We start from the raw sequence: 20,179 nt of genomic DNA, 5'->3' as shown, positions 1-20,179 counted from the left end.
CCAAGTGGATTTAGGATGAATCAATAGGGACCTACACATCTTTTGGAGCAGTATCTCTTATGCAAGAAAGCATAGTGGCTGTAACTGAAAGAGGGAGAGAATGGAGTTTCTTAATACCTTTTGCGGAAAAACATAGTAATTTTTTAGTTGGTGAAGTACTTACAGACTTTTTAGCTCCCATTTTAACATCAGTAGTGAAAAATAACAAATCAAGCCTTGAGGTCTTGACAAATTAAAGCACACAGTCCCTATGTTGATGAAGTTCAGGCTGCATCTGAACAAAGATGTCTGGTTCCCTTAGCATTGTTGTAATCAGGATTTGCCTGAAATGGAGGGCAGTACAGGAGGAGGCAGGCAGTGTGAGAGAGGATTAGGAGTGGATGCTGAGGGAGACTCCAGCTTTGTGCCCTTGTAATTATACTGTGAAGTAATGTGGAGGGATAGTCTTACGAGCAGATGTTTAAGGGCATGTTGGCACCAGAGGAGTCAAAGGCTGAATAAGCCTTTGAAGCTTTGAAGCTTTTGAAAACAACTGGACACTGATCTGCAGTCTGCTCTGCATTGGACCATTTTGCCAACACAGTTGGTGAATAGCATAGGAAGAAACTGTGCCATTCCACTAGGATTCATAATTTGAGCACAGACTTGTTAGTAAATTATTTGTTTTGGCCAGTGTAGCTGGTTTTACAGAGAAAATGAGACAAGCTGTGCAAGCAAAAGCTTTCTCTTATCAGCCTTGTTAACTTCATGGTGTTGTTGAGTTCGTTTGGTTTGGATATGGCTATGCCAAAAAGAGGTTTTTATGAAGCAAGCATTATATTCATTAAATGCCAATACTAAACCAAATTGGTCGTAATTTGTGATAATTTTAACAGTTAAAGCACTTTGCTCCATGTGTAGACCTTGGACAGAGGCTGGCTCCTCCAGACAAGTCCTCTTTCTTGGATGGCATAAGGGTCCTGGATGCTTCTCTGATTTCAGAGCATCATTTTGATCATCAAGGCTATTGCAAAGTCTGCAGGCTGGACTGCAAACTCATCAGCTTAGGGGTTGTGTTTCAAAACAAAGGAGGCACTTTTGTTCCCCAGTGGGGGTGTCTTGTTGGTCTGATGTAGTAAAAATAATTGTCCTTATTGGAAACAGGTAATGAGAAATCTGGTCAGATTTGATAAGTGTACAGCTGTAATAAAGTACCATACTGATGTCAGACCATCAGTGCTGCTGAGCTCATGTGCCATATGGCTTATTATTTACATTTTTCTCCTAAAATGTACAGGTGAGGGTTCACCAAACAGGAGCAAATAGCTTTCATTTTGCTAAGAGTGCTTGTCTGTTGTTTCACTTGACATAACAAGTTCCAGGTAAATGAGTAAATTACTTTCACTCCCATGTGGGTTTTTTTTTAGATGCAACCAGGTTTTAACACTTACATCGTCACTAGAGTGCTGACCATTTATCACACCCAGACTGTCCCCTCTAAAAGGGAAGGAAAACCTGAGGCAGCATATGATCCAGTTTTTTAGCACTGGGCATCCCAGCACTCCTTAGCACAAAGGTAATCGCAGGTGCAAAACCACAGTGAATTTGATTCACTGCAGTGTTCCTGCACTGGGGGACTGGAATAACTGCTGAAATCGATCCTGTTGTTCCAGTGTACAAACAGCCTCTTCAGGGTGAATTTCTTCCCTTGCAAACAAAGTGGGCATGGATTTACTCACCTACTTGGTAGTCCTCTTAATTTTACTTGTGTGAGCAACTGTTCTTGGCAAGGGTGTAATAGAGTCTACACTTGTGGCCTGGAGAAATTTATTACGCTTTTTCTGTAGAGCTATCTACCTTCTTTGCCCCCTGTCCTGTTTCTAGTGGAAACTGCCCTGTTGTTTGTCATAGGTCATCCCACATCACTGCAGCTCACCAGGGAAATGGCAATAATTCAACTACTTGGCTATGGATGTCAAGCTTTTTCTGTTGTTTTGTGACTTGACTGATGTAACTTTGCTTTGTTTGAAGGCAGTAGTTAAGAAGGCAGGATGAGTAAAGCTACAGCTGTGTGAGCTGTAAATGTACCTTGGCTCTTTAGGTGTTAATGATGTTCCAGGAGCAGCATGGGAGTGCTTCAAAGTAGGGAGGAATGAGGAGCAGGAAAGGCAGGAGAAAGCAAGGTCAAAATGCCAGTAGCTGTTCCTGGCAGCTTTTGGCAGCCTCATCAAAAATGAAGGACTGAATAGATCTTGAAAATACTATCCCTAGGTGGTAGAAGATGCTGAAAGTTGCTGGAGCAACAGCAGGATGTTTGCTTTCTTGTTGTCATTTCTATTTCATTTTTGCTGATGAAGAGAAGACTTTTATTGTCTCCTATACAAATGGGAGTTACTCATGTGCTATAGTGGAGCTGTGAGGGTCTCTGAGCTGTCTTTCCAAAGCCTTTACTGGTACTAAATAATCTTTGCAAATGTATACGTTCAGGAAGAAGACAAAAGATGAGGCCGGATGTGATCTGTTAGAGACACTAAGATAAAAATCACACTCAAGATGTGATTCTCTGTGTTAGGGTTGAGAACGGATTTCACTGAAGTTAATGCATGTTAATTATACAGGCTAACATAGACTGTTTGGTGGATGAGGAATTGGCTGGATGGTCACATCCGGAGGGTAGTAGTAAAGCACTGGCACAGGTTGCCCAGAGAGGTGGTGGATGTGCCATCTCTGAGACATGCAAGGCCAGGCTGGATGTGGCTCTGAGCGACGTGATCTAGTTGAAGAACTCCCTGGTCATTGGAGGCGGGTCAGATGAGATGACTTTTGAAGGTCCCTTCCAACCCAACCTATTCTATGATTCTATGATATGTCCTTCTAGGACCTAAGGACAGTGCTATGGTGGTGTATCCATGTTCTGGCTAAGTTAGAAATGGCCTGTGTAAGCCCCAAGGACCACTCCACCGAGGTCTTTGTGCACCAGGTGGAACACATGAAGGCTGCCATTATGGGAGCTTGAGTGGAAGGGGAGGGAAAAAGAACGGTAACTTCCTAAGGTGAAAAAGGTGACCCTAGAGCATTTTAGCCCTCTTTATTTTTTTACTGCTCTTCCATCCCTAGCATCATTTGGAGTTTCTGTAATTTACTCCTGCTTGGAAACATGTGTTGGTGTTTTAATGTGCCTTACTCAGTTTTATCATAAGTCAATTAGGAGCAAGTAGAAGCTAAACTGATTCTGCCGTGCTTAACCAGGGGTTTGTATTAGCTTAACTAAATTAGTTTAATTAAATCAAACAGTACTGCATTCCTCAGTGTCCCCAAAAGGTACCTATGTTTGCGCATATGTGTACGCAGCAGGTGCATGTGTGCTGAATGTGTGAGCCTCCCAGTGCAAGCAAGGAACTTTCTAAATATCAACCTGCATATCTGGTCATTTATAGATTGCCAGTTACTCCAGTATTGCATCTAATGGAGAGATGCAAATTCTCCTATAAATTCAGCTCACTGCTTTGGCGGCTTTGCTGACAGACTAGTAAACAATTTCTATGCAGAGTGCGATTTTCTAGTTTAGGAATGGAGCCACTTAGATTAGAACTCAGTGTTTTAGTGAGAAATGTCTAAAACGTTTACATAACCTATTTACATATGAATACAAACATTACAGGCTTTATATTAACAGCCCTTGTTGTTGCTCATTGCTATGCATAGAAAAAGGCATCAGCATTTCTAGTAGCATCTACAAAATTATAAATATGTGATAGAGTAATTACTGATTTGGAAATCCAAATTATATTAAAATGATTGTAGCATCTGTGTCTCCAAAAACCTCTCCATTTGTCAATTCTAATCTTTTATTGCTTAGGCAATAAACATGAATCTGATGTCTGTTTACGCACTTCTTTATGAATCCAACTCCAACCCCCCCCCCTCACACACACACACACCCTTCCTTGAAATTTAAAAAGAAAGTGGAGGAAGGCAAGGTTTGATATCAAGGTATCTGAAATTGGTCCACAGCTGTTTCTTTCACCTTTTCCTTACCTCATGCTCTCAAAAATACACGACTTGATGGTAACTCTTGCAGACTTACCTGAAGCAACCTGAAGTTGCCAGGAAGATCATGCAGCAGTTGGTGAGATTTTTGCCCTCAGTGTAAAAACTGTTAAGGCAGTTTCTTCCAGGAAACAGCAGGATCAGTTTGGGGCTCTTTTTATTGCAAACTGTCTTGAGTCAAATGGTTGTAAAGCTCCTGTAATCCAGGGAAGCATTTGGTGTGCTCTATGGCATGAGTGAGTAAAACTCCAGCCTTACTGTGGTGACTGTGATGGAAAGTAGAAACCAGGGACAGGTTCTGATGCCTTTCATTGTAATGGTGCTTTACTTCCAGAGGAAAATCTGTAGGTCTCAACAGATTTGGGTAGCGGATTTCACAAATCAGTAAATAGTAGCAAAAGTAGATTATTTTTATTTTTTTTAATTTATGGCTCTCAAAATACTTTTCAGGGAGGTCATTATAATGACTCCCATTTTGCAGAAGAGCAGAGATGCCTCTCTCAAGGTCACTTTGCCTCACAGCAGAAATCACAGTAGAGGCCCCTTTGCTGCTCTCTGTCTTGTCTTCTGGCCACTAGAAGACACTGGCCAAGGGAATTTTATTAATGGCTTGCTCAGCTGTAGTTATTTGTAGCAGCATCTGCTTCCAGACGTTTCAGTCCTTGACCAAAGTTTTGATCAGGAGAAGTCAATGGGAGATGATTTGCCTGGAAATAATGTGCTCACTAGGTAGAGCAGGTGCTGATGTCATGGGTGCTCTGGTAAGCTGAGCAGGGATTGACAGTGTCATGCTGACCTTTACGAAGGTCTTTGAGAATAGGTCTATTTTTTTTACCTTGTCTAATGATGAGGAGTAAATGCCTCTTCTGAAGTGGTATGTATTTCCCATTTTTAGCTGAGCCATCCGTGATTCCCACCATGGCTTTAATTACAGTGCTGCCTCTAGTTTTCATTTCTCTTTACGCTTTCTTCCTGCACCACACAGGGACTTAAAGGCCAGTATATGCATAGTAACAGTTCTGCAAGATGAAATGCTGTTGTATAAATAAAGCATTCATCACACCTGCAAGGGAGGTTGGAATAAAATCCCACATAGTTTTACTGCATGAGCAGCGAAAGATCAGATATGACAAATGGGTTGACAAATGGTGTGCAGTGCATAAATAGCATTATTTATTTACTCAGTCATGTTGGAGTAAGTGAGATGAGGCTCACTGGCTTTTTGAGAGAGTTGTCAGGGTATTTGTAAAGGCAGAGTCTTCAGGATCAAGCCCAAGCCCTGGCACTAGCAGGTAGGTAGCTGTTAGCTGGAAAACTCAAGCATCTCTTTCCTAGGCCACATGGTTGCAGGAAGTGAGAGATAGGATGAGGCTGACTGGGACAGAGGGAATTTCCTAGTTGGCCAATATTTTAGGGTTTGCCTGTCAAACTGTTTGCACTAAGCTGTTGCTCAGCACTATCCATGTGCCTGTACTGGCAAATTCAGTACACTGAGGGGCACTGGCTATTTATACACACACATCAAAAATCCTGGTGTGAGATGAATGGTGTTGAAGGCACTGATGACATAAGGAAAAAGCATCATCTTCTCAACATTTGAAAAAGATCTGACTTTCTATAGGTGCACTGAGAAAAAGGAGGAAGAATTTGGATGCCACCTGTGACTTAACAAGCTTGTTTACCATACAAAGAAAATAAAATGCTCTTTGTCACCTATTATTTTTACTGTCTTCAGTGTTAGCAGTAGTGAGTATATGAAGAGTTACTTAAACCCTGAAGCTGAGCTGTGATGTCCTCAGCCCTGGCTACTTACTCTCCATTCGCCATTGCTCCTCATTATAGCCAGACTGCAAAATGGGTTACCAAAGTATTGCAGGATTTGAAGTCACCACAATTTTAATGGCATTACATGAAACTGAATGTATCTTTTTTTTTTTTTTTTCCCCCCCCTATTGCTGCTGTTGCCTGTACATTAATTGGTCAATTATTCACCAAGCCAGATAACAGCAGAGCCTGCCTAATATTTCATTCTAGCAGTCCAACATACATTAGAAAACTAGAATGCCGCTTTCATCCACTACCAAAATGCTTCCTCAATTACTCAGAAAAAGTGGAGCCCATTGCAAAGAGATGAGCTTGGACTTCACCGTAAGGGTGTTCTGCCAGAGGGTGGGAACTAAGGGTGTACAGCCACCCATGGAATTAAATTCAACTCAGATCCTGAACAAAATCTATGGTGCTGAACTACTGCAGAGAACAGGAACAAAGTAGGTGCAAAGAACAAGGCATCATCAGACCAGTATGTTCAGCACTAATACTGCTGACAGAGTGCAGGACATCAGAGCTTCTTGTGACTTAAGCCTGGGAGGTGTCACGGTGTTACCAACAGTTAAGACATCCAGTGAGTGTTTTCATCATCTGGCTGTAAGTGCTTGATCATTTGTACAAGGCTGGGGACAGATTTTTCTCCCCAAAACTGGATCTTTTGGTAAGTCAGAGCAGAGGAGCTGTTTGCATGAAGGCAGAAGAGGTGGGCAAGACAAGCATTTTAGGCAGGAGGGTGGTGAGGATTTAGTTTGTGGCTGATAGTCCTGTAAAGAAGTTGGCCACAGTTGCAGGAGATGAGTGTAACTGAGTGTGAGTCACATGAGTCACATTGGTTTTATTAACCATTTTTTAAAATCTTCAGATTCAGGGGAGACGTTGGGTGGATCGTTTGGGGAATCTCTTTAGTGCGATGAATTGGCAAAACTCTTTGTGCATTTTCTTAATATAGGAGTATCCTTCATTGTACACTCCCAATATCCAGCTCAGACCCTGTTAATGGTCAGTGGGGCCTGTAGATGACTCTTCACCCACTGAATTCGCTGGGGGGTGGATCAGGCCTGTAGGGAAGAGCAACGATACAGCCAGCAGTATGTTTGTGGTGTTTGGGTTTGAGTTTTTTCCCCTCCCAGGAACAGGCTGCTTTTTTGCTTCTTGCAGTAAAGTGAACAGTTGATGCCTTCCTTCTGGAAAGGCTGAAGTACTCATAATCTAGCCCATTATATGATTGGGAGTAAACCATATTACACACGTACAATAGGTCTCATAACAAGTCAGGTATGAGAGGCTATGGTCCTCTCCACTGCTGTTAGGTATCAGAGCAAGTTAGCCCGCCTCAAGGAGCATTAATGCATAAAAATACCTTGCATCATCTTATCCCCCAAATGCAATGGAGAAGGAATGTGATAGTGAGAGACAGGTTCTCTTGGGAAACCCCGTTGCCCAATGCAAAAGCTTCACATGGCTGTAGCAGTGCATCTCGCTGTCATAAAATGGAGGACTTTGTTTTTATTAAGTAACAGAAGCTTAATTAAGTTTCTCCTGAATGTAATAAAGCAATACAGCTGAATGTAGGTCACTCCCAAGTAACTGTTTCACTGCTTTAGCAGCTGTTTAATGCTCAAGTGTTAAATAAGAATGCTGATTTATTTATTTTTTTTTTTATTTTTTTTTTTTAAATGGGGCTAAGTGGTCTCTTTCTCAAGGGACTCTCAGGTTAGTCTGGCCCTTTGAATCAACCTAATTAATCAATGGCGAGGGTCTCTGAGTGCTGGCCATGGAATGCTCTTTAATTGCTCACTTGTGCAGTCATTTGTTTTGTTTAACCTGTGATGGATTAAACTCTATTATAAAGGTCCTTGCTTCTGACATGTTCACTCCAGCCATGCAACAGCAGGCTCTCTGCTCAATTCCCAACCCCCCTGGGGACATGGCAGGGAGAAGGGGAAGGATGTTCCTCCCCGCTTCTCTCGCCATGCTGCCTGGACCCAGTGGCTTTTTCACAATTCCCCCCATTGCTGTCGGTGAGCTTCCCAGGGCTGCTCTCTTGGCAAAGGGAGTGTCATTAGCTGTTAATATAACCCAAGAATTCTCCAGATAGCTCCCTTGCTTTCTTTCATTAAATGTGAAACTTTAGAGACAGAAACTTTAATGATTTTCTGTGTGTGTGCATGTATGTAATACTGTATGCTCTACTGGGACCCCTTTGGCATCCCACATCTCCGAACAGCTGTCACGCAGCTCAGATTCTTTTCCAAACTGCCAATCTCCAAAAATATTTCCTCCTCTTCTCAAGTATGGAATTTCGCTCGTGAGTCAGAGGGTCTGCACAAAGTGATGGCTGGATTTGGTGACAAAGTTAGCTGCCAAAACATTAGGGCCAGAAATAAGATCTTTTATAACAGTTGGGGACACACACACACCCCAGGACTGTGAATTTCCAGGCCACAGTGGAACTCTGCTTTCACTTCCAACCCAGTGAATTGTTTTGAGACAGTGTGTTTCTTTTAATGCTTGCCATTAACATTCAGAAGAAAGCTAGATCACTTTAAGATGTTTCAAAAATGGATGTTAAAATTTATCTTCCTTTTTATTAGATCCACTGCACCAAGGCAGCCAGTGGCTTTAGAAATGTAAGTAAATGAAAGACAGAGAACAAATGTGAACTATAGAAATGATTTATGGAGACATCTGATGAATTTATCCTGCATCTCTACCCTTTCATCCATCTCCCTGGACTTCAGCTGGTATGTCTGAGCAGCATCAGTCACATATTTTAAAGCTGATTTGCCAGAGGCATGCTCCATGCTCTGGAATGTGGATTTCCCAGTTTTTGCCCTGCCTAAGGCTCCTTTGCAGGCCTGGGTTTTTGGGTTTTTTTCCTGCAGACCTGTCTGGGTTGGATTACTGAAGTGGTTAGGCACTGTAACACAGCCTGCTGCCTGAAAATGTTTAATAGCCCGCAGCTTCTCTGCTCTCCATGAGAACCATGGAGTCCCAGGCCATGCTGAAACAGCTGGGCCTTTTTGTAGTTCCTCCAAGAAGAACCAAGCTCTTTAGAAAAATCCAGCTCTGATAGGAGGCAGAGCCTTTCTGGAAAACTTAGCTTTTGAGTTTAGCTTTGTTATAGGAAGCTTTCTTGCATACAGCAAACTTAATTCTGTAAGTACAACATTGGGCAGGCTCTGTAGTATGAAACAGTCAGTCCTCTGCTAACAAAGTACTTTCTGCATCTTCTCAAAGACAACTAGGATTTACAGAAGCCTTGGTGCTCTGTTTCTATCAGTTGTTGTCCCACAGATGTTCGAAGGCTGCTTTCCTTTCAGGCTTTTTCTCAGGACAGTAATTTTAGCCAAAACTGTATGTATTTTAACCATACATTTTAAAGGCAGATAAGGTATGCTATGAACAAGTAGTGTCCCTTTCAGTATGGTGACCAGATAAGGGTGAGGCAGAAAAAGAGCTAGTAGGCATAGGTAGTTGAAAACTGAGATTGATATGTACATGGATATGTTGAAAACTGCACCAGAAGTGAGGAGGGAATGGGGTGGTGAGAAGGCAGGGACATGTGATCCCTGACTTCCCCTAGCTAAGTGTTGAGCATAGTGTGAGAAGGCCTCACTGGAGCTGCTGCACAGATGTTCTCAAAAATGCATGCTTCCAACCCCTCCCGTGTTGCTGCATGCAGCCAAGAAAGTTCAATGCTAGGTTTAGACATTTTGAGGAAATACATAATGACAGTTTCAAGTAATATATAAGAATAGGGTTTGGTGTTTTTTTAATTTTTGTTTTGTTTTTTGGTGGGTTTTTTTTATTTTTTTCATTACCGTTTGCTTCTGTATATGCTTTGGCTGGGCAATACTGAGCTGGGACATGTAGGAAAGGTTCGTGACACTGTGCTTTTTCTTGAGCTTAGAATCAAAGTGCAGGTTGCCTTTATTTAGACTTTGGGATGAAGATTAAAGAGGCAGAGTTGGCTCTGTTGGAATAAAATAAAATCCCTTCTGAATATCAAAACCATATTTAGTTCATTTCAGGATTACTTTTCTGGGAAAGTTTGGGTTTTTTCCTGATTATTATATGCACTGGTTTAATGCCTGAGACACAGACGGGCCAAGACTCCTTTGCACAAGGTGCTATACAAAGTCAGGCATCATTAACAGATGCTGTATTAATAACATGCAACTCTGTTTTTCTCTCTAGTATTATCTTTTTGTCTGAACTGCTTTAGCCATGATGCTAAAGGCATAACCTGTCACATGTTGATCCTATGTCTCACTTGATTGGGAAGCTATCCCCACACTGAGAGGCTGAGGGATGGTTGCTTCTTTAACTAAACTCTATGGACCTTTACTTAAAAATCACTTCAGTATCATGCCATTGGCAAGAGTGATGAAGACAGAGGTTGCTCTAGGTTTTGTAGTGCTGTGTGGATGCCTTTGGTTTACTCCTGAGTTCATCAGGAAGTTGCCCATCTTTAACCTCCCATGCTGTTTGGCTATATTCACTTTTGTTTCATTTGGTCATTCAATTATTATGTCAAATTCTAGATGGAGTGCAGTACAAATTATTTTGGCCCAAAACCTTTCTTTAACCTTATTCACAGAGTTGAAAAGCTAATGTATTAAACCTACTAGCCCATGAATACAGATTACTTTATTCACTTAAAGACAATATTCTCTGATGTCAGTTTTCCGTTTTTCAGGAATCAGTCAGTGGCTGGGACGTGGGCATTGAGTGGTGACAGTAAATGGTAGCACTGTGGGTCTTATGGGAAGCATAATTCTTTCTACTTCAAGAAAATGTGGCAAGGGCATGGAGTTGGAAGTAATACTGGGCTTTCCTTTAACAACAGGACATAAGATTTATTTATTTATTTTTTTGTTAAGTCATTTTAAATGTTTCTAAATGTTTACATTCAGATTAGCTTTTTGCTCAGCCGGTGCTGAGAAGCAGATTTGTACCTTGTGGTGCTACAGGGCTGCAGAGCCTTGGTGTCTGCCACAGCATGGGCTCTGGGTGTTGTGGAGTTGGTGGATGGGTAGGTAATGGTAGACCAAGGCTCTGAACATTCTTCAGAGGTATTTTAGGGAAAATAACACTTTGACACTTGCTCTGGCTATCTCAGCTGCAAGTAGCTGCACTAAAGAAGAAAAACTGGGCTTTAACTTGCCTTGACTTGTTAAAATGGCAATGAAGACAAAGTAATGTGGAGCGCCAGCTGAAATTCAGCCCAGACCTCCTCTAGGCTTTAATTTGACCTTCTAACCCAAATTAAAAGCCAGATTGTTTTCTGTTCACTGTTATTTTAACTAGTGTTAACTCTGGCTAAACCAACGAGCTTTTTATTGGTTGGTTTGCTTTAGGTGTTTACTCTCCTTTCCAGATATCCTGTCAGTGTTTTGTAAAGTGGATTTTTATTAGGGTGCTACAGAAGTTTATGGAGTTGGAAGAAGCAGAGTACCTGTAAAAGGGTAGTTCTGTAGTTCTTTAGAAGATGAGCTTTACAGCCTTAAGGCTTGCTTGGTTTGGTTTTCAGCCCTACAGACCAGAATCCAATAAAAGACATTAGCCTACATTGCAAACCTGGCCTTGCTTTTGTCCTCAGCTCCTTGCAGCAGGAGCAACACTGGCTGCTTAGATGTGCTCAGTACAGATCTGTTTTCCATGCTGACCCAAACCTTTTGTCCAAATATATCCAATGGCTTGGACAGACCATCATTTTGTTGTTCTTGTGCTAACAATGGCTGTTTCTTCCACCAAGCTTGTGTTTGGGTTCCCTGCTCTGCCACAAGGATGATGTAGCCAGGCACATTAGCACAAGGCACTTTGACAGGTTCTCCTGTTGGGGTACACTTTCATTGCCTTTGGGGATTTCATTTCCCCATCTCATTGTGTTAATCACAAATAGATGGGACAGAAACAAATCCAAGGAAATGTAAAATATAAGATACAGTACATAACAAAGCACAGAGAAAAAGCTTTCACTACTTGGGGGGACACTCTCCTTTTGGAAGATGATGATGAGCCAGGGCATCCCAAATGGTAGCTTCTGCTCCAGGCCTCAGATTCCTGAGCAAGGGGAGTCCCTGACAGCAGAGGAGATGCACCTTGTACAGGGGTGCCCCAAGTTGCCATTAAATATGTTTAGGTTATTTTTACTTTGAATTTGTTATTTCTACCTGCAGTAATTCCTTTCTCCCTATTGCTCCCCGAAGTGCAAGGTGGGCATGTGAAGATAGAACCTGCTTCTCAGACACCCTGCACATCTGGAGCCCCCTCCTCTTAAATCTTGTAAATTGGCTGTTAAATGCTTCTAGTTAAATTTTAAGGGCCTTATCAATGTGTTGAAACAATGTAATTACTTTTTCTTTTTTTTATTCTTTCATGTGTAAAACTAGTATTTAAATTGTTTCCAGGGCCTGTTTTCCATCTTGCTCCCAGGCTTTCCATAATGTATCAAGGTAGTCCCCTTGGTGACCTTTACAGCTCAGATTCAGTTTGGCTCTGCAGGATTTTCCTGCTGTTTTGCTGGCTGGGGTTTTGGTGTGGTTTTGGTGGTTTGTTTTTCTTCAGTTTTGCTTTGCTCAATATAAAGTAATAATTGGAGGAGCGAGCTGGTTGAGGCTATAGAAAGAGGACTTTTTTCCCATCAAACATCATAAGATTTTACAAGAACCATAGCAGTTTAAATGGATCTCATTGGCATGTCTCGCAAAAGCACTCGTTGAGGCTGCAATTAGAATGCTCTGCCTCTCCTTGTATTAGTTCGATCACATAAGAAGCAGCCTATCTGACAGCTCTAGCACCTGGATAGATAATTAAAACCCGTCAATAAAACAACAAAATGCAGTGTGTAGTGGGACTTGTCTGTGCTAGCATTAAACACTACAGATAATTATGTCGTGGCAGAGGTTGGAAAGCCAGCTTCTCCATGCTCTGTAAGATCAATAAAAAGGCCCATTCATAATGAAGAGAATGTTAGAGAAACTGGATTTTCATCTCCTTGTCATTAGATCCTTTGCTTTTAAGGTTTTGCAGAGGCAGAAAAAGATTCTGTTGAGGAAATCTTTGTTTCTGGAAGCTAAACAGATAGAGGATTTAGCTTTGCTTCTGTTCAGCACATTATTGAAAGCAAATGTGGTGAACCAAAGGCTTTTCTCAGGGCTTGCAGTTTTGTTCTCTCCACCCTCCACTGCTTCTCTTCTCTGCGTGGTTTTTTTTCTCCTTGTTTCCCTTATTTGCAACCCATCACATTAACTATGCTCATAAGTGAAATTTCTCTTTGCTTCCTGTTTACTCTGCCCCTCCAGGGCATTAATTGTAATTTTTTTATCTTGGCCCTTCCTAAAGGGTTGATTTGGAAATATCACTTATTGACAGGGGAGAACACACTCCTGGCTGACTTATTTGCTGTGACAGCCTCTTTCTTAAAGCAGTCATTCAGAGAAGAGATTTTTGTGTTCCAGAGAAGGAAAAGGATGTCTTGCAGCATTGCCATGAAGGATAATGAATTAAGTCTATCTCTTACTGTAAAACCATTAGAAAAGTACAATAGACCTTGAGAAAGAGGCTTAAATATTGATGTCTTGGCTAAGTTAACATGCCTAGGTGCATGATGTCTGCCATGTCTTTGCAGAAAAAAAATTAGTCTATGTAAAGTAGGTGTTTCAGTTGAGGGCTAAAGAGTATCTTTATTTTTTGGTTCTGATGCTCATGAATACAGGTGAGCTGGTTTGGTTGGCATTAAGAATTGTGCATTAAGAATCCCTTTTTATAAGCTGCTCTATGTGGAGGATAGCACCAGCTACAAGCAAGGTTTGTTAGCAGCAATGAGGGATGGATATGGCAGCTCAGTGTTTTCTACAAAAATCCAGGCTCATGGTCACATAGCCTGACGTTTTCCAGTCTTCAGGGTATTTATGAGCCCTGGACTTCATAGTCTGATTCAGAGGGAGCAGGTGGTTTCCCCATTTACAGGGGTTTCCAGTACACCTTATCCGCAGGAGTTTCCAGCCATGGTGTCATAGAAAGTGCTGCTCTACCTCAGAAGGGCATGTCTCTAGAGGATAAGGACCAGGAGAAAGAAGGGTGTGTTGAGGATGAAATGGATGTTTGTGACTCCAGGCTTGTTGTGGACCTGTGCATGGATTTCTGGTTGCTTTTCTGGTGTCCGTAGCACAAAGAGCACCTACCCCCATGATGTTGGCACCCATTTTTCTCATCTGCAGAAATGGTCCCACCTGGATGGGGAGCTGGAGGGCTTACTGCTATTGCATCTGTCATTATCAATGCTGTGAAAGGCTTCTGTTTGGAATTGATCTCTTACTTTGTGCTGCCTTTGCATTTTTGTTCTGGCAAACATATTGCCCCAGACATGTCTAGCCTGATGCTGTTGATATGTCCATGCTATTAAAGTTCCTGGAAAGGCCTAAAATAAACATCACTTGCCAATTTTTTTTTTTATGTTTTTTTTTTTCTTTTCTTTCTTTTTTCTTAAATACATCAACAATGTCAGCACTGGAAAAAAAATCAAAGACATCAGAGCAGGAATAAGCAGTTGTTTATATCGTTGAGTGTTTCTGACTCACTATCACAAGATGACCTTGTCACTTAAAAATCATAAAAATGATGCTTGGGTGAAGGAATGGAAGTTTGCTGAAGGGAAATGAAGTTTTGGGGTTTGGTTTTTTTTTTTTTATTTTGTGGTTCATTTGGGCTTGGTTTTGGTTTGTTGTTGTGTTGTTTTTTCATGGTTTTTTTTTTTTTTCAAGTCCAAACTCAGATTCGCAAGCAGAATTGAGCCCTGCAGCTTGTTCTGAACTCAAATGCTTCCTTCAATCCCACTGGTATAAATGCAAAACAAATGCCACATGAATTATTACTACTGTTTTACATTAAAACTCTTAAAAGTCATTTTCCACTGGAACTGGGAGAAGTTCTGCAAAAACAATCCATGTTTGCTGTTACAGTGCCTGTGCTACACTGGATTGACACCTCTCCTCTAAGATAAATATTTTTCTACATCTTAATGAAAAAACAGGTACCTTAATAAGTGGGAATAAATGTAGCTGCAAAGAAGGTATAAAGAACCCCCTTTTTTATTCTTTCCTCCCCCTCGCCCCCTTATTTTTTTTTTTTTCCTTGTGACTGGGACAATTTACACTTTCGCCAGGAGGTAATTTTTCCTCTCCAAAACATATATGTGACTAATGTGAACTTATGTTTGTGAGATGTTGTGTGCTTAAAGGCTGTTAAGTACCTCAGGCTGCTTTCTAGTAGGGTTTGGGGTATTCTTTTATCCTGAACACACAGGAATGCATGTTGCTGTTGGTGTCTCAGGTTGGGGTGATAATGCAGATCTTGGGTTATATGTTGGTTTCTGATCTCTTTGTTAGCCTTGTTAGGCATCTATGCCTTGGCAAAGTCAATGTGAGATACTGGCCTTTCAATTGAGCACACCTTGCATCAGTGCAAGTCTTTACAGAGGAACCTGTGTACTGGCAAGTCGCGTTTTCCGTATCTTAGGAAATAGGAAATGCAGCAGTCTTTTTGCCTTATTAGCCTGAATGCTGTGGCAGCATAGTGAGTTATTTCTGATGAGCTCTGTGGACACTCATGGTCCAGGCAAAGTGTCCACAAATCCCAGGAGCGATTACTGAGGTGGCTTGAGATGTGCAGGGTCTCTGAGAAGCAGGTTCTATCTTCACATGCCACCTTGCACTTTAGGAAGCAATAGGGAGAAAGGAATTATTGCAGGTACAAATAAGGACTTCAAAGTAAAAAAAAAAGAAAAAGGGGTGTGTGAATAAAAATATCAAGCCCAAACAACAAGATTGCTATAAATTCCTTGTCAGATTTCATGATAAATAACAATAAAGGGAACTAAAACTATTTGAGGGGCTCCTTTCGTTCCTCTGTGTCTCCAGAATACACTTAAAATGTTGTATAAACTAGTAAAATGGAAGATGCTTCTTTAATAGTCATAAAATTGCCTAGCAGGTCCCCCAAATTCACAGATTCCTCCCACAGTTCTCTTGTTTTCTTGGTGTCGGAACATATGGAGAATGAAAATACCCTGAGAGGCTTTTGGTAGATTTGGAAGGTTGCAACATGAAAGCAACGCAGGGGAAAGAGAAGCAGTTGTATTTGAAGGAGCTGATTAATCAGTACCTGAGATAAGAAACACTTGTCAAAAGACAATAATAAGAGGTATAGATGAATGTAAAAATGGTGACTGTAGTTTTCTGGAGTACAGTTGTGCTAGAGCCAGCGATGCAAACAGGTCCTGCCCTGTTGGAGGGGAATCTAGTAAGATGCAGGGCTGCTGTTCTAGTGTAAAGCTAAGGGACCTGAGTAGTGTTTCTGTAACTTCTCTATAGAAGAGACAGATTTACATTTGAGTTGATGTAGTGCTGATTCTCACTGCAGATTGTAACTCTGGTAGTTAGTAAAGGCCTTCCTTCAAGAAGGAGAGAAAAAAGAAAAGGAAAGGAAAACAAACAAAATCAAACAAAACAATCTTGTTACCCAAGTTTGGAGCAAGTGTTACTAAGACCCAGGCACCAAGAAATCCTAAGATTTAGCGTATAAGCCTACGATTTCCAAAGAAGAGCTCGTGGGTTGGTTTGCTGGGAATGGAGTAAGGCATGATTACGTGTTTCTTTTTTTTCCCTTCCCTTTTCAAGGCTACAGATGCATCTTCTTTTACACATCTCCTTTTCTATGTCACTTCTTCTGTGCAACTTAGTATCACCTCGGCCTTTAATCTGTCTGGAAAGAAATATGACGAAACCAAAGGGACCAAGAATCTGTTGGAAAGTGTGGAAAAAAAAGAGCAAAATGAGCAAAAGCACAGCAAATGCTTTAATGAGTGGGGATTTTTATCACTTTCTCCCCTTAATTTTTTTGTAGCTTCATGTCTGACAGTAATAATTGATTGAACAGGTATTAAGCTTTTTTCCTAAGGGAGTTAGGTGAAATTGTCCTCATCCCTTAAGTGTGCTGGAACCTGCATGTTTCACCCTAGGGCAATAAAAGGAAACTCAAAATGCCAAGTGCCAGAAACAGTTTTGCTGCCCATATGAAATGAGTGTGAAAAAGAGGGGAGATTAAAAACATATGTAGATGAACCCTAAATGTGTCAGTTCCTCCCCCCACTTCCAGTTCCTCATAATTTTGAATCCAGACTTGTGATTTTAAAATGACACTTTGATCCATTGCTCTTATTCTATGTAATGTGGCCAGAGCTATCCCTTACAAGCCAGCCAGGGCTGTCCCTACAATTGATTAGGCCAGTGCAGTTGCTTTTTGAAAGGCACATTGAGCCCAGTAAAGGATTTTTGTTGAAAGTAAAGTTTTGGATGATGTTCAAAGCCTCTCCTGGAAGACTGCCCACTTGCACAGTGTAAGCTACCTGTGATATCCTAGCCAACCACCTGTCTGTAAGTAGCAAGGGTGAGGACAAAAGTTATCCTTTTTGTTAATAAAACTGTTTTTCTGTGTATATTTTAAAACCAGTCACTTGTTGTGATAACTGTCATTTTTGACTAGAAAATATGAGAATGTCCCAGGCCTCTGGATTATCTGTTATCCAGCAAAACAGCCTGATGAGTAAGCGTTATCAGCTCTTATTAATCTTCCCATAAAATTAAAGAAATTATGGAGCTTAAGGCAGTCACTAATTAATCAATTTTAATTTATGGGCTCAAATAAAATCCGCATTAAGGCTGACAGACTGTAGCCTCAGGTAAACATGAAGCATTTCCACTGCAAACCTAAGTGAGTTCTGCACTGGCTCTCACAACTTTTTGCAGAAGAACAGGAGGGTCAGGGTCCCATGTCACATCACAGGAGGAAGCATCTTAGAGAAAGTAAATGCAATGGTCTAGCCCTTCCTGGCATGCAAAAGCATACAATTCAAAGACTTTTTCTCTCCTTCCCCCTTCCACTCCCCCAGCCCACCACCAGCTCCATCAAAGAAGCAGAGGATTGTTCCCCATAGAACTTCTGTTTACGAAGTGCTTTTGCATCCCCAAAATACACATTTTATATAGAGGTGCTTGTAACACAAAAGCAAGACAAATGTGGGTTTCCATGTACAAGCAGATCAATCACCCATGGATGTGAGTCATATGTGCCACAGCGAAAGCACTTCACAGGGTCCAACCTCTGTGTGTGTGCTATTAAACTAAAAGATACTCATTGAGTGGGCAGAGTCATTTCTTTCTTGTTGCATGGCAAGAACTTCAGAGAAAACAATGTTCCCTGTTGGAAAAAATACATCATCTCAGGAGATGCATCTGTGCTGGGCAGAATGATGGAATAAAACTTAGCCGTTTATAACTAATGTGTGTTGGCTGTGTATGTAAAACTGTTATTTTGGGGGTTAGACAGCTTATTTGGTTTGGATTTATTTTTTTTTTCCCCACTCAAGTGTAGCTGTTTCTAGTCTTTGCTTTGCATTAAACAGCATATTTCAAGATGACTCTTTTGTGGGAACACCTTTATAAATATTTTGTAACATGTATTTGTTATACTTGCTATAAAATATACAATCATTATTTTTGCCACAAATGTTGATTTAGCTTTCACATTTTGTTTGGTGGGGATGCTGTTATTTAAGGTTAGTCGAGGTCACTTTCATGGAGTTTGGGGTTTAATAATTCTTTTTTCTTGGAGAGGGAAGGGATTGTGCCACCATGCCTCTTCTGTTTTGGCAAGAAGCTGATGAAGACATTGACATTTGCTACCACTTTTGCATGCTCTCTGCTGAGCTTCCCCAGATGATGCTGAAGTCCTGGCTTTTGCATCTTCAATCCTGTTGATGCTGGAGGGGCTGCTCAACCTCTTGACCTGTCCTTCTGACTGGACTGTTTTCTGACTCTCTTTTTTTCTTGCTTTTCAGATGCAGTAATCGGACCCAATGTGCAGTTGTCGCTGGCCCTGATGTGTTTCCAGACCCTTGCCCTGGGACATACAAGTACCTGGAAGTGCAGTATGAATGTGTTCCTTACAGTATGTATCTTGATATATATGCATTTGTTTCTTTAATAGAGATCTGATTTATGGTGGAGACTGGGCCAGCCTTGAGCTTGTCTCTTGTTGCCTGAGGGCAAGTAAATGCTCATTGACAAACCATGTGTGCCATATGAAACTGAGAAAAATTGTTCTCTGTGCAAGGTTTGTGCTTAGGTTAAAAATATCCTCATAGTGTTCCATGTTTTCCTTGTTGTACAGTGTAACAGTGACATACTGCCTTTTGGAAAACACTTGGGAAGCCCTATTAGTGAAAGCAGACCAGAACAATGAAGCACTATTGCTAGCTTATAGCTTCTCTTTCCAAAGTTTTATGTTTGTAATCATATAGCAATGTGCTTTGACTGACCTATGTCCATGTAATCGGTTACATTTGATAAGTGCCTTAAATACAGTATTGTATCTCTGAGGAGGTAGGAAGCTAATGTTTTGGGAAATCTGATGTTTGCTGGTAAAAAATACTAATTTATAAGCTACCAAATTTATGGAGGCAAATTACAGGCAAGTCAGCCTGAAGTTTTGAGGGTAGACGGACAGTCATATGGGATTACAGCAATATGCACTGAACAGGAAATGTCAAAGCTACAAAAAGTTAAGCATACCTCAGAATTTGCTTTCTATAGAAACTAAATTTGTTAGATGCAGTTATGGTCCTACTGTCAAAAATGGCATACCTCAAAAAAGAAATAACAGTAGTACTAGGAGTGCACTTTTTATTAGCAGTTGTAAAGGGCTGAGCGGTGAATAACGGTATGTGTAGGTAGGCCAAAGCTCGTAGCACACCTCTAAAATAATAAAGCAGGTATAGGAACGGACATGTTTGAGCCACAGAGTTGTATTGAGAGAGCAGCAGGAGATTTCAATTTTCTGAAACACAAGATTTGGCTCAAGGACTAAGACCATCTTCTTCATTGCGACAAGCATGGGCTGCAGGAGAGCAAATGTGGCTGAGAAATGGCAGGCATGCTGTCTGGAGGGGAAGCAAGAACTGGGAACCCCCAGGATGGACCCCATCCCTCATGCAGAAAGTGGCTGCCTACCTGCTGCCACAATGTGGAAAGGCTGTGTGGGGTTTTGTATTTGTGGAACAGCATGGTGACGGATGCAGCTAAGACTACCTCTCTGAAAAAAGAGGACCATTTCTACTAAGGGACTCTTTGTCTCTGCTGGTGGGGGGCTCAGTGTGTCCGTATTTGATTTTTCTAAACAAAAAATGTGATGGTTCTAAATGCAGTGGTGGAATATTTTTTTTTATTGGGTGAGCTGCTGTGAAAGAGTGACATCATGA

General features: G+C 41.2%; 1 protein-coding gene across 1 annotated transcript in view; it reads left to right on the top strand.

The window, feature by feature from the left end:
* LOC104405414 (latrophilin-3-like) overlaps window positions 1-20,179 on the top strand; it is a gene marked incomplete at its 5' end in the record, with an annotated part of 262,781 nt that overhangs the window by 36,316 nt on the left and 206,286 nt on the right. The window contains 1 exon segment of the mRNA XM_010014137.1: window positions 18,761-18,870. Within this exon segment, the coding sequence (XP_010012439.1) occupies window positions 18,761-18,870 (110 nt within the window).

Source organism: Nestor notabilis, unplaced genomic scaffold (assembly GCF_000696875.1).
Source record: "Nestor notabilis isolate BGI_N333 unplaced genomic scaffold, ASM69687v1 scaffold1435, whole genome shotgun sequence".
Lineage (NCBI taxonomy): Eukaryota > Metazoa > Chordata > Aves > Psittaciformes > Psittacidae > Nestor > Nestor notabilis.
The sequence above is the reverse complement of the archived record's forward strand: the minus strand, read 5'-3'. Positions and strand labels throughout refer to the sequence as shown.